Below are 15,938 nucleotides of genomic sequence, written 5' to 3' on the forward strand. Positions count from 1 at the left end.
AACAATTCTAAGCATTTTTTGAGAGATTAGGAAGATGAGTAATGGACCATGAGTTGGGGCCATATCTCATTAGGGTGGAGCCTCGGGGGTGAGGGTGCGATTTAGGGGGGCATGTTAGGTCGCTGAGTTGAAGGTGGAGGTGCAGGCGGCGAGAAGGTGAGAGAGGGAGTTCGGAGTTAGGGGTGTGAGGTAGCGAGCAGACGTAAGGGTTGAGTAGCTATTGGGGGATGAGTGAAAAAGTAAGTCATGTTTTTTAAACTTGGAATAGCACACAATATAAGACAAGGCTACTACATATAAGAGGTTATTTTAAACTAGCCTAACATACAATATACGACAGGTTGCTACATATAAGTCGTTGTTTTAAACTTGAGTAGCACACATTAAGAGACAGACTGCTACGTGTAGGTCATTATTTTAAACTAGCATAACATACAGTATAAGATAGGCTGCTACATTTAAATAATTATTTCAAACTAGCATGACACACAACATAAGACCGACTGCTACATATAAGTTGTTGTTGTAAACTTGCATAACACAAAGTATAAAATAGGGTGCTACATGCAAGTCATTATTTTAAGTTAGCATACCATACAGTAGAAGACAAGCGGCTGCATATAAGTTGTGGTTTTAAACTTGTATGACACATAGTATTCAACTATCATAACACATAGTACAAGACAGGCTGCTACGTATAGGTAGTTGTTTAAACTTGCAAAACACACAGTATAAGACAAGCGGCTGCATATAAGTTGTGGTTTTAAACTTGCAAGACACATAGTATTCAACTATCATAACACACAGTATAAGACGGGCTGCTCCATGTAAGTCATTATTTTAAGCTAGCATAACACACAGTATAAGACAGGCTGCTCCATGTAAGTCATTATTTTAAGCTAGCATAACACACAGTATAAGACAGGCTGCTCCATGTAAGTCATTATTTTAAGCTAGCATAACACACAGTATAAGACAGGCTGCTCCATGTAAGTCATGGTTTTAAACTTGCAAGACACATAGTATTCAACTATCATAACACACAGTATAAGACGGGCTGCTCCATGTAAGTCATTATTTTAAGCTAGCATAACACACAGTATAAGACAGGCTGCTCCATGTAAGTCATGGTTTTAAACTTGCAAGACACATAGTATTCAACTATCATAACACACAGTATAAGACAGGCTGCTCCATGTAAGTCATTATTTTAAGCTAGCATGACACACAGTATAAGACAGGCTGCTCCATGTAAGTCATGGTTTTAAACTTGCAAGACACATAGTATTCAACTATCATAACACACAGTATAGACAGGCTGCTACATGTAAGTCATTATTTTAAGCTAGCATAACACACAGTATAAGACAGGCTGCTCCATGTAAGTCATGGTTTTAAACTTGCAAGACACATAGTATTCAACTATCATAACACACAGTATAGACAGGCTGCTACATGTAAGTCATTATTTTAAGCTAGCATAACACACAGTATAAGACAGGCTGCTCCATGTAAGTCATGGTTTTAAACTTGCAAGACACATAGTATTCAACTATCATAACACACAGTATAGACAGGCTGCTACATGTAAGTCATTATTTTAAGCTAGCATGACACACAGTATAAGACAGGCTGCTCCATGTAAGTCATGGTTTTAAACTTGCAAGACACATAGTATACGACTTGTTGCTACAGAGTAAGCAAAAAGAATAAGATTAACGGTCAGTGCTTATAATTATAGATTTTGGAATATCCCCAAAAGCTAGGCAGGGCTGCAAATTAAATGAGGGCTAGGAGACAGTCCTAGGGACAGTCAAAGTCATCCGTAGGCTCGGTGTCGGACAGCCGAGCGAGGCTGCAGTTCAATTTTAAAGGCGCGGCTCACAAGGGTATTGTAGGCCACATTGTAGAAGCTGCAGAGAAAGCGACCCTCGCCGGGTAACTGAGCACCGGTCAGGATAGAGTGGCAGCCCCAGTCAGAAGAGCAATGAGGCAAGGTAGCAACAGGGAGCAGCTCCAGGATGGACGGACGGGGAAGACAGGTCCTATCAGGCATCGGTGGCTCCGGGCCGGGCTGAAACGGCGCAGCAGGCTGCCAAATTGAGGTCAAACAGCCAAAGTCGTCGGTTCAAACTTAGTTCTAAAAGTTTTGAATATACTCAAATGAGGTTTCCTCGTATCCTTAAGTGAAGTCTCCACATTCTGAGGCTCACAACATCCCCATCACCATTCACATGATACTGGCAGATAGTGCATTTTCAGCGGATGTCGCTGTGCCTCATATTCCATGGCGGACAAGTGTGAGGTCAGTGCAAACAGGTATTAGTGCATCAAACTGCTTCTTATTAGAGATGTTTTTTTCTCTGGTGGAGGCCCTCTGTACCTGCCTTCCCCCCTGAGAGTGACCACTAACTGGGGGTTTACTTGTGACCCGTAGGCATAGGTTGCCCTTTTCCTTGGAACATTTAGTGTCCTCGCACTAAACCCAAACTTAATTTAGCAAGATGTTCTATTGAGGTGGGTTTCCTCTGCAGGCGGCATGTCCACACAGAGTCTGAACTGTGTCTACAGGTGATGTTAACACTCAGGCTTAAAGTATGTTTTAATACATCTGTGAGTAATAGCCCCATCTCAAAGAGAATTATAGTTAATACAGATTTTCTAAGGGTCATTATGTAGGGTTACTGCAGAGAGTGGCGGCTCCTGCGCAAAGGGGGAGGAGGGTCGCCTCCCTGCCTGGGCAGAGCCAGCAAACAAAAAAACCACAATGCTTTAGCATCGCTTTTTTTTTTGTTTGCCAGCATGTGCATGGAGGGGCGGGCATGGGAGGGTGGAGTAGGAGTGCTTGTTCACTCCGGTAGTGTTCATGTGTGTTTGGCCGGCCATCTTAAGCCGACCAAAACACACATGCACACTTAGGTTTCTCCAGCCCGGCTGCATTCAGCAGCCCCCACATACCACCTGGTCTGTGCAGGATGTCTTTTCAGCCCACTCAGGCCAATCCCTGCACTGCTCTACAACACAGAGATTGGCTGGGCTGGGGGTCTGTCCAAGGGGCTGCTGGGACCCAGGAAAAGGGCAGCAGGAGCAACGCAATGCAGGAGGCGGCCGGCAGCGTCAGGTACTTTTAAAAAATGATTATTAACCCACAATTTCCCCCTCCGCCCTACCTCTCCCCACTCCACCCACCCGCCCACTACCTTTTGTTAGAGGCGGCTGCAAATGGAGAAGAGACAACATGAAGGAAGGACATAAATGCAATGTGTGCATACAAATTGAGGCTAGGAAGTCGCTCTTTACAAAGACAGCAAATGAAAAGAATACACGGGGCCTGTTTATGAAACTGTTTGCCTCGCTCTTACACCATGTAATGTGGTGCAGGACTGATGCAAAATGTAAGACAGATTTTTGAAGCATGCAAAGCCACTTGGTGTGTGCTCTGAATGGCTCCAAAAGTCTGGAGTAATGCAACCAGCCCGAATCGCTGCATTGAATTACTCTGACTTCGGGAAGCCTTCCGTGGGTGTTGCGTGTGTTCTTATTCTTTTACCATGGATTTTGATGCATTCCTAGATTTACAAGAACTCGTAAACCTTGGGATGTGCTCAACTCCCACATCTTTCCAGGGGAGCCAAAACAAGGAAATATGTCTCTGTTTCTCCCAGTTTCCTCCTCTTTTTATTTGTGCTGCATTCTGCAGCACACATAGAAATGTGAATTTTCCTCGGAGGATTGTTTTTAGGCAGCAAAGTGACCCTTTCTGCCCAGAAACAATCCTGCATGCAATGCAGGCACCATGGCACTATGGTGCACGGGGGCCTGCGTTGGCACTAGACTGCCAAAAGGGTGCAAGCACGAGGGGAAGGACAGGAATGTGCAGCATTGTCCTAAATTGTCCTTTCCCTGTCAGGCAGTGTAGAAAGGTCATCTGCTGCACTTCACTGGTTGACTTTCCCATAAATGAGCACCTACATCTGTGTATAGAGTGTACTGAAGCCTGACGACACCACGGTCCGCCTATAGCAGCATTGAATGCTCTTTGAGAAAATAACATAACATGCACACGTGGACCTATAGCAGCATTGTATGCTCTTTGACAAAATAACATACCATGCACATGCGGACCTATAGCAGCATTGTATGCTCTTTGAGAAAATAACATACCACGCACACGCTCTTCCTTAGAGCCTATTCCACAGTTTGGTTTCAATGGCAAACATGACAAGTAAAGAGGAGGAGGGAATGTGAACAGTGCTACCCATAAGACAGAGGAAATTCCTCATCCTTAGAATCTAGTGCGTCAACACATAAGCAGTACTGTCAAACAAGAAAACAAAGGAGATTCTGGTGCCTGGGCAGTGCTTAATGCACACACCTAGTGGAACTCATGAGCAATGATGTGTGCACACCTGGTGGAACACATGAGCAGTGCTGCGTGCCCACACCTGGTGGAACTCATGAGCAGTGCTGTGTGCCCACTCCTGGTGAAACACATGAGCAGTGCTGTGTGCCCACACCTGGTGGAACTCATGAGAAGGTGCTGTATGCCCACGCCTGGTGGAACTCATGAGCAGTGATGTGTGCACACACCTGGTGGCACCCATGAGCAGTGATGTGTGCCCACACCTGGTGGAACTCATGAGCAGGTGCTGTATGCCCACACCTGGTGGAACTCATGAGCAGGTGCTGTATGCCCACCCCTGGTGGAACTCATGAGCAGAGGCTCTATGCCCACATCTGGTGGAACTCATGAGCAATGATGCGTGAACACACCTGGTGGAACTCATGAGCAGGTGCTCTATGCCCACACCTGGTGGAACGCATGAGCAGGTGCTGCGTACCCACACCTGGTGGAACTCATGAGCAGTGCTATGTGCACACACCTGGTGGAACTCATGAGCAGTGCTGCGTGCACACACCTGGTGGAACTCATGAGCAGGGGCTCTATGCCCACACCTGGTGGTACTCATGTGCATTGCTGTATGCCCACTCCTGGTGGAACTCATGAGCAGTGCTCTATGCCCTTTCCAGGTGGAACACATGCGCAGTGCTGTGTGCACACACCTGGTGGAACACATGAGCAGTGCTGCATGTCCACACCTGGTGTAACTCATGAGCATTGCTGTGCACCCTCACCTGTTGTAGCACATGAGCAGGGCTCTATGCCCACTCCTGGTGGAACACATGCGCAGTGCTGTGTGCCCACTTCTGGTGGAATACATGAGCAGTGCTCTATGCCCACTCCTGGTGTAACACATATGCAGTGCTGCGTGCTTACACCTGGTGGAACTCATGTGCAGTGCTACGTGCACACACCTGGTGGAACATCTGCGCAGTGCTGCGTGCCCACACCTTCTGGAACTCATGTGCAGTGCTGCATGCAAACACCTGGTGGAACACATGAGCAGTGCTGCGAGCACACACCTGGTGGAACACATGCTGCCTTTTGCTTCCCCATTCTGACTTTGACTGTGCCCAAACTCCAAGCAGACTTTAGCTTGCATCACATCAGTTTTCAACCTCTGTGCTCTAAGCCTGTCAGCAAAAATACCAGAGAGGTACCCTACATTTATGGAAGTACAGAGTTTTATGATCCAAAAGTGTTCCAATAGATAACTGAACAGCTACACATGGCGGTAATGTCACTTTTCATGCAGCTGTGTTAAAAGTGTAGTCTGTACCTTCCTTGACCACCCACCACACATCTACCCCACCAAACACCCACCACGCACTCCCCACACATCCACCACACACCCATCACACACAGACACACCCGCACCACACACTCACCCCCACCACACACATACCCACCACACACCCATCACACACAGACCCACCCCACCCCACCACGCACACACCCACCGTACACTCACCACGCACCCAATTAATGCCCACACACACCCACACACTCACCCCCTCCACACACAGACCCACCACACACCCATCTGGTCCTAGTGATTATATTTACAGCCTCCTAAACACAAGGGTACAATGGACTGTCAAGTAAATCAACTCAAACCTCATCTCCTTCCCAAAGATCTGAGAGCCCTCTGGGCCTTTGATTGTCAATCGGCAGACACTACAGCTAACAGGTTCCACAAAAAAACAAATTCATGCATGCAATCATGACAGGTTGCTGACAGTCCTCATAAGGAAGGGTTTTTGTGGTTGAAAGGGCTCTATTACTCACATCCAAGAAATTCCTCATTGACTCATAGGTGACTACAGCGTCCTCGGTCTGAGAAAATTTACTGGCCACTTCTTCGTACGTCTTCAAGTAATCGCTCAGCTTGCCCTCTTCCCTCAGATGATCCCGGAGGGATTTCCCTTTGGTCAGAGGGATCCTGAGGGGAAGGAAAACACAGTAAGTAGAAGACAGAGAGGGCAGGAGCAGAACAGGCATTGAGCTTCAACCTGAGGAAGGGCAGGATTGCATTTATAAAGTGATGGGCATATATAGGTGCAAGGATCTCTGTTAATAACAGGGTTGTTTTCCATCAAGGGTCTCAAGTGACATGAGATAGGGGTCAAGAGTGAGGTGAGGGTTCATGATAGTATCACTTGGAACCACAAGGTGGAAAAATGCATGTCATTGACAAATATTCAAAGACATTTTGATGCAGGGTATGGGCCACACAAAGCACCATCCTCTGTTCAGATCAGCAGTGCAGGGGTGCAGGGGAGATGGGCCACACAAAACATCTTCCTCTGTTCAGATCAGCGGTGCAGAGGGACAGGGGTCATGGGACAAACAAAGCACCATCCTCAGCTCAGCTCAGCAGTGCAGGTGTTCAGGGGCGATGGGCCATACAAAACACCTTCCTCTGCTCAGATCAGCAGTGCAAGGGTGCAGGGGAGATGGCACACTCAAACCCCCTTCCTCTGCTCAGATCAGCCCTGCAGAAGCACTGGGGCGATGGGCCACCCAAAGTACCTTCCTCTTCTTAGATCAGCAGTTATTGATGATCCAAGCCTTTAGCATGGTCAGGTCCATGCCCCCCTCACCTCACAACCATGAGCCTTCAGCAGTGGAGAGGTGCCCTCTCGGAGTCGAGAATGCTGCCTCCGCTGACTGTGTGAACCAGGAGATGAAGACCTGTATCTAAATATGTGACCATCAGGTCCTTGAAGGTGGAAGTGGCCTCAGAAATGAAAACAGGCACTCAGTGCTTCAGAGGGTGATCTGAGCTCCCACTACACTCACTGGTTCAGTGTTTAATGGGATATGAGTCCTAGGAAAGGTTCTCCTAAAAGGTCAGCAAGACAAGCCTTGCAGCAATGGTGACCATCAAACCAGACCTCTTTTAAGCCACACTAGGTCTGGCTTGTTGATAAACTCCCTGCTGGGACAGCGGATAACAAGCTTACATCACTGTGATCTCCACAAGAGTGTAAATATAAAGTTAACAGGATCTTCTTGCTCTATGTTTGGGAAGCATGGGTCCTACATATGCAGGACTGCACCACATTTCACAATGGGTGCTCTCCGTGCCAGATAAATCATGGGCTGGGAAGATGACCCAGTGGGACACATGCACGTGACCGACATATCGGTCCAGATTTAGAATAATGATAGTATGGGTAACCCCAAATCCAGAGCTGTACTAATAATCACTATTCCCAAAACTCACTAGTTAGGGAACGTTTCAGAAATGCAAAGGTTTCATTCATATACATTTTTCATTAATTATATTTTACAATATGAATTGCTGCCTGGTAAGTGCACAAGAAATATCACCATACACTCTATCTCCGCTGTCGGGCTCTGGGTGGCAAGTGTTTCTGCCAACCAACCAACTCTGTATATCACTGCACTGCTTCTAGTTTGTGCTATTTTTGAAAAACAAACCTGCCACAAAGTGTAGTGTGGGATTTACAATTCCACACAAATTGTGATTTCCTTTGGATGATAATCAAAAGTAACGCAAAGCTGAGCCTTTCACTTCCTTGAAGTAGTTTGGGTCAAGGTGGCATTCCATGGGGGGCGCATGAGTGTTGACATGCAACCAACCATGGGTGCTGACACATCCTCATGTTAAAAACATTGCAGACAGAGGTTTGTGCCAATATCCGGTGCTCCCAGAGGCAGGTGTTACAAGGAGAAATGTTTTTATTTATCTTTTTTTTCCACTTTTCATTTGTGCTGGAAGGGACCCCTTCCTGTGCAAAATCAATGCTCACCACAACACATGCACCTCTGCACTGTGGTGCAAGGGAGTCTGTATCTGCAAATGGCAGCTAAAAGTGCAGAGCAGAGCAGCACCACCTCCTAGTAGATATGGAACAGCTCGGCTCTCTCATGTTCATGCAATGCAGCCCAGGAACTTTACTCGCTGTGCCAAGTTGCATGATTTTTAGTAAATCTGAGCCCTGTGTGTTGAATGCAAAGGACCAACTACGCCACATGTTCTCCCAAGTATGATCATTCATCATATGACAACAATTAAAATTTAAATAGTAGCACTTGCTACTAATTCTGCTTAGAAGTAGCAAAAAAAGTATGTTATGAATTGATATACTGAAAATATTTCATACATACGACATAAGTATTTACACCCTACATATTTCATGGAAATCTGATAAGCAATATGGAAATGTCACAGCACAGCCATGGCCAAACTCCCTTTTAATGTGCCCTTAGTTGAACAACTTCTGAGAGCGGCTTCTATTTCAGTCCTCCAGTCTTTGTGACACAGTTGTCAGTCTGAACTTTGGGACTGAATACCTCAATCTTTCTCCTTCTGAACCCTCTGCTAAAATACGCTTTTTGGTAACTACTCACCTGACTACACACTCAGAGAGGGCCACCAGCCCCAGGAGCAGCAGCCACTTCATGGTTCTCACTTCTGTCCAAAGTATCAGAATGAATCTAAGACTCAGGCTTTCAGCTGTGAAGGGCAAAGTCAAGAGGGTCCCTAATATACTGCTGTGGGTGCCCCTCACACAACCTCCACAGCCTGATAAGAAGGTTTGAGTGAGATATGAGATAAAAATCTTATCAAAAGCCCAGATAAGAGACCATTTTCAACACTTCTAATCTCTGTAACTTTAAGTAATGTTAGTGACGCAAGCACACTTTTGTCAGTAGCATAGGTCAGATAAAGTTTAGGAAGCACGTGAACCTACTTTCAAGGGCAGGCTAATCTATTAGTCCATAAATGCACATTTCCTATAGAACGTGTTTATATTATATCACATTGTCAGAACTAAGGCACCTTGCACACTATTATAAGGAACTACTTAGAGACTTACAATGTTGTAGGTAACAAATTTGGGATCAATGACAAAATAGTTGAAAACAATATCGATTCACAAAAATATCTGAAAAAAATACAATTTACAAAAATATTGCCATTCTATACTTAATTACCAACAACATATATATAGATGACTAAAATATTGCAGCTAAAAATGTCCATTTCAACTAATATCGAAACAACAAATATCCTAAACAAAAATATTCTTACCTATAAATAAATATTTGAAAGATCAAAAATATCGAAACACAAAATAATATCTACACTAATAGCACAAAAAATAAAGACAATATGACTAAATAATATAATAATTATTTTAATTAAAACAACCCACAAAATTAAGGAGTACATAAATCAATAAATCACCTAGCTACAATATTTAAATTTCATAACAAAAAGTAACCTCAAAATACATATAAAAAATTCTTTAAATACATTACAAATGATAAAAAAAATAGGCAAACAAAAGATACTTTCAACTATTGATGCAATATAAAGCGTAAACATTATTAAACAAAATGTAACAAAAACTTGAATCCAAAATAACACAGAAATACTAGTTAGACTTCACCATTAACACTAATTAGCGTCCACCATATAAGGCAATAGATGATGCAAAAAAATCCAACTAAATGAACATTAACCAGCTAAAACAAACATAAAGCAAGCTATCCAATAATAATAGGAACTTAATTAAAAACACCATGTAAGAGTCGCAGAACAGTTTAACACTTGTCACACCAAAAAACAAATGGGCTACATATACAGCCAAGAGAGCACAAGCACTGAAAATGTTAACTAGAGATGTACAAACTACTACTGTAGTTCACGTTATGGGAGGGCTACTACAAAAAATAGGTGTTATTAACATGAGAGAACACAACCACACCCAAGTGTCACCCAAATTGAAGTATGTTATGTGTTTCACGATTTAAAACAAGAAACACTAGTCCCCAAGAACCCACAACCAATCTCCTAAAATATACATCTCTGAAAATATCCCTAAAGTATTTGTGCAAATCCCAAGAGAGCTACCAGATATAACAACTTTAAAATGCTTAATAGATAAAAAAGGCACTGGTGACACTCCTGCTGTCCCGCTTAATGACCGCACATAATGATAAACCCTTCATTCCACATGAGAACCTAAATAATGACAAATGCATTATTATATTTGCTACAGCAAATAACTTATTAAGCTGAAGCCAATATCAAAAAAAGGATTTTGGACATAACATTATAAATATGTCCTAAACCATTCACTCAGTTCTATATCATGCATGATAAATATCAAAACACTAATATACACCTCACATACGCCTTGCTACCTAATAAACGAAGTGAGACTTATTACAAACGACTAAACCTCATGAAAACTAAAACAAACAACTACTCCCACATGCAATATTATAAAATATGAATAGACTTTGAACAAGCTATGGTACAAACAATACTTAAACTATACCCACACAGCCATTCAAGATGTTTGCTACCATTTTAATCAAAACACTTGGAGACATCTCCAGCAATATGCATCAAGTCTAGAATATGCAACAAATAATCAGTGTGCCTTTGTAGTAAAGAAACTAATAACACTAGCCTATGCCCCTCTAACAAAGGTAGCTATTCACTACAACCTTCTTATTAGAAGTCCAATGATGGAACACAAACTAAGTTGTCTATTGGACTAATTTACAGAACCCAAATGCCATGGTGGAATGTCTATGACAGCACCATGGCTCAAGAAGTCAAAAGCAACAACACGGTAGATGAATGGAGGAATGCCTTCAAAGCCACACTCGGGAGAACCCAACCTACACTCAAATTCAGGGAAGCCCTAAAAAAAGAACAAAGCAACCAACAACTAAGAATCGGGCAATCAGTCACCCTCAATAAACCTAATATAAGTGATGTTATGTTATGTTGATTTGCACAGTGCACCAATAGAATGAATGACACGCTACAATGTAAAGTTAGAATCCTAATAGACAACAAAGGAGTTCGATAATTATACATAATAGATACATCCTTGTTATAAAATACCAAGCTACCTACACACTAACAGACAAACCTTAACAAAAGTGCACACCACCACAAGCCAAGGACTTGTGAATAAATATTGAACAATGTATTTATAGACAGCAGTCCAAAAAACATACAAATAAGATAGAAAGGAAGACTGATAGAGCACCTGAAAACGACCCATTCATGTTTCATGTTTTTATAGAACAAAAAGCATATTGTCTAATTAATGACCTCAAAAATTCTTTGTACATCGGGCCCCATGTAAGGACTGTCCTCAAGGTTTTGCAGAGGCTTTTTGTCCCTGGGCAATTTCCTTGGTTGGTGTATTTGTTTTCCAATCATCAGAGACATGTGAACTCCTGTTCTGAATAATTTTCCAAGGCTTCTTTGTACATTTGATTCTCTGCTGGTAAAGCAGTCGATGAGCCCAGGCGGACTCTAGGAAGGGTAATGCTTTGGGTCCAGATAGACTATGACAAATGATTGGAACCAGTAATAATGGAAAGTCCTATCAGTTAATACTTTTGGAACACATAAAACTGGGTTAACAGTTGTAGTTGCTGATGAAACTCAGATGGTCTTAACTGAGAAAGGACCGAAACAGTTCCTTTCACACATAGCTTCAAAGATGATATAACTGCATTAGTGTTTAGAACATAAACTAATGTTACTCTGTGATCCGAGGTTTGGTTTGGAAGTGACAATCAATAACTTAAGGTCCAAGCAGCACATCAGTGGTAGACGTATCTCAGAAAGTGTGGCAATTTACAGTGCTTTCCAAGGTAATCCATAGGTTGAGCTAGTTGAGTCCCAGCTGTTGGATTTCTAAAAGACATAACCTAAAGAGGAGAGCGCCGATCATTGAATAGCTCCCTTTGCCAATGCTTGTGTGTAGGCGACCCCTCTGCTGTGTGTTGCTCTTATATAGTGTTGAGACTTGGAAAATTACATAAAAAAAGACACTCCTTGGCCTCAGATCAACGCATATTATTTTGAGAACATGAGGCCTGGCAAATGGATATTAACATCAGTCCCCCCTCATTTTCTTTTTTTACGTGTTAGTTGCTTGATGGAAATGCTGTGCATCAAGAGGTCACTCTGTAAGGATATAGCCTGTTTATTTGCACATGGTCGCAATTACGAGTTGAGTGTTATTTAACATTTCCAGTATTCACTCGGGGCATATTATCAAGAAAGGGCATTAACACCAGAACCTGGGCTGCTATGGGAATTCACAAGGACATATTGTCAAGCCCATTATCGCCGATTTAGCTGCAGTTTCCTGCCGATAAAGCGGCGATAATTTTATTGCATGTGCTTGATAATATGCCCCTCAATGAGTAAAATATCTTGCCTTTCATGACATTTTGACAGGTAAAATATTTCAGAATTTAACAGGCGAAAAGTATTCATCAGTTCATGTACAATGGGGATGTTGGTGCGTAGTGTGGTCTAAGAAGTGGGTCAATTAACAGACTAGCGCGTTTGTGGCGTGTGCATTTTACTGCACATATAACTTTAAAAGCTAGAAATTGTGAATTGTACATTGCAGGATCCTGTGTAAGTGTCTGTGAAGTTTGCAAATTATTGTACAAAATATATGAAAGCTTTGTGTAAAATATAATTGCCCGGTATCTCCCATGAAAGATGCACATAAGGGCATACTTATTTTCTGAAAGTCGTGCAAGGAAAAAAATCTCCCCAGTGAGATATCTTCCATTTGAGTCACTTGTCTGTGTCTAAAAATAATTGGAAATAATTCATGCTAAACGAAACACTAGAATATTAGTATACTTCATGTAATACAAATATCACAAATTATGCATCAGTTTCCCAGAATACTACCTATTTCACTCATACTTGTTCCTACCCAGCCTCCTTTAAAACAATATTTTTCCAATGTCAAATAGAAGTAGGCTGAACTTGCAGAGTTTCTGTTGAGTTACATAAAAACTTTGTAAGATTCTGTAAAACTCCGGACATGGTTGGAAATATGCATGACACACTGTAAATTTGTTCCGGTAGCTTGACCAGCAGTGAAAAAACTGCATGATTGGCACCATGAAGTGCGCAAGAGCACCTGGCAATTCAAGTTTATTTTTCTACCGCTTAGGTAGAAAATCTACTCTAGTGGCAGCAAATCTGCTCCAGAAGCAGCAAATCTACGCTAGTGGCAGCAAATCTGCTCCAGAAGCAGCAAATCTACTCAGGTGGCAGCAAATCTACTCTAGTGGCAGCAAATCTGCTCCAGAAGAAGCAAATCTACTCAGGTGGCAGCAAATCTACTCCAGAAGCAGCAAATCTACTTGAGTGGCAGTAAATCTGCTCCAGAAGCAGCAAATCTACTCTAGTGGCAGCAAATCTACTCCAGAAGCAGCAAATCTACTTGAGTGGCAGTAAATCTGCTCCAGAAGCAGCAAATATACTCAAGTGGCAGCAAATCTACTCCAGAAGCAGCAAATCTACTTGAGTGGCAGCAAATCTACTCCAGACGGAGCCCTCTGACTGCGACCACTTGCAACCGCGCACTTTACAAAAATCACTCTTATTTCATGAACCTGGAAGGAAGAAATCAGCCAACCATCGATTTGGCCAGAACTTCGCATTACAAAGCTAATGCGGGGTCACCAAATTCGACTAATTCTGCGGGCACAATGAAACATTCCACCCACCCCTAATGTCAAAGAGGGTGTGTTGGTTCTTTGCTGTATCCCTTAAGGAGACAAAGGTCATCTTTGCCCCTTGTTGGTCCTCAGCGGTATCATTGGCCTCACTTAAGGGGCCTCTTGCTTTCCCCTGTGAATAATCCAACCACTGATCTATCAAAATCAAATGTATGTTTCATTCAAAACAATAATCAACTGATTTTTGTTTCTTATCAATTTGTAATAAAATATAATACAGCAAAAGTCACAATAAACTATTTAAACTCCGATACCACTTACAGATAAAACACAGGGAAAAATCGAAGAACTTCAGATTAGTGGCTCAATTTGCAGGTATTTTCACCTTGGCAACTGCATTAAAAACTGATAATGATAAGTGGTTCAAAATATTGTGTTTACTTTGTAGAGATAAAATGGAAAGAAACGCAGAGGGAAATCCAGGAGGCCAGAAGCACTCAGAAAGGGTGTACTCTGTGGAGGCAAGTGAGCGGTGTCAACACTAGGTTTACGAATCCTGCACATCTGCGTGCTTACATACAGCACTTCTTCTAAGGTGCAGAGTAAGTGCAGAGTACGTGGTTTCTGCTGCTAGACCAGACAAAGGGCCAGGACCTTCATGTACAAATATTTCATTTTGAAAATTGAATTCTAAAACATATAGGGGCCGATTTATGTAAACTGGCGCATCCCGAGGGATGCGCCAGTTAACAAGCGCCACAGTGCGCCACAGCTACGCCGCCCATGGTGCGCCGCATTTATAATGCGATTTGAAACGCTGTCTCCAACACCGCAGAGGACGCTGAATCACGGTCCCGCGCGGCGGAATTGAAACAACTGAGGCGTGCCAGATCGGAGAGGATCAAAACACGTTCCCAGCAGTAAAAGAAAACAATACAGGTACGTCCTGCTTCGTTGCGAATGTCACCCAGTAGAAAGCTAAAAAAGAAAAAGAATGGGCTTTTAAGAGCACTATTCTTTGTACCTTGCAGAATTTTGGAATCCCCGTGTGTGCGCGGAGGACAATAACAAAACTAAAGAAAACCCCCCCACGCTGACTACACCATTATAGGTATGGACTTTTTGCTTATCTGTATGTGAAACAGGCTGTCCTTGGGTTTTTCCTTGATGTAAATAGTAAAATATCCCTCATTCCGTACATTAGGTCCACAGTCACACTAAAAGGACCCAGGAAGTCATTAGCTCCGTTATATGTATTGGACCCGCGGGACCGCGTTGCCCACAGCTTAAGGTAACAGGCTTTGTGACATCTAATCTCTATAAAGGGAGAACAAGTTACTCTTATTCAGATCTAGTTACTGAATGATCTTCTTTTGCATTCTTTATTCAGATTACCCCCAATGAAAGAGCCCTGATGAGAATCTGTAATTTAACTCCAGATTCGAAACGCGTCGGCAGGCACTAAAAGAAAGTGAACAAGAATTTATTGTTAATCGATTTGATTTTTTCTCCAAAGTTGATATTGACCTTTCTTATAATAATTAGCTTGCCTTTTTTTGCTTCTATTTTCATTTTGTGGTAATTATAAGTGAGAAATATTTCGCAAAGAGTCATTATTTGTGAAATCGCAGCTTTTGAAAAAGAAGATTGTATAAAAACTGTCTATATTTGTATATATGTTTGTTGTATAATAGTTGTATATATGTATAAATGTGGTTTATAAGTATCTTTCTCATCCATGAAAACATATAAAGAAACTTGATAAAATTCGAAAAGGTTTAAATAAAATACCTGCACAAGCAGAAGATAATTTCTTTGTTTGTGTTTTTCTACAATTTCACACAAGTATTCACGTGGGGGTTAGCAAATTCCTTATTGTTCATATTGCATTTATAATGCTGCGCACCATGGTGCAACTACGGCACAGATGCGTGACGCATCTGTGCCGGAAATGTGGCGCATTGCTGGAGTTGCGTCGCAAGCGCGACGCAGCTCCAGCAAGGCTCGGGGGTGCCCCATTTTAACAATGCTG

General features: G+C 42.6%; 1 protein-coding gene across 1 annotated transcript in view; it reads right to left on the reverse strand.

Moving 5' to 3' along the window:
* Positions 1 to 8,876, reverse strand: part of LOC147693267 (pepsin A-like) — a 100,605-nt gene extending 91,729 nt beyond the window's left edge. The window contains exons 1-2 of the mRNA XM_086933660.1: positions 8,783 to 8,876; positions 6,191 to 6,344 (exon numbers count right to left, since the gene is read on the reverse strand). Coding sequence (XP_086789786.1) covers positions 6,191 to 6,344; positions 8,783 to 8,835 — 207 coding nt within the window. The 5' untranslated portion in view covers positions 8,836 to 8,876. The remainder of the gene's footprint in view (positions 1 to 6,190; positions 6,345 to 8,782) is intronic.
* Positions 8,877 to 15,938: the final 7,062 nt, after the last annotated feature.

The sequence above is a fragment of the Lissotriton vulgaris genome, chromosome 8, assembly GCF_964263255.1.
Source record: "Lissotriton vulgaris chromosome 8, aLisVul1.2, whole genome shotgun sequence".
NCBI classification, from domain to species: domain Eukaryota; kingdom Metazoa; phylum Chordata; class Amphibia; order Caudata; family Salamandridae; genus Lissotriton; species Lissotriton vulgaris.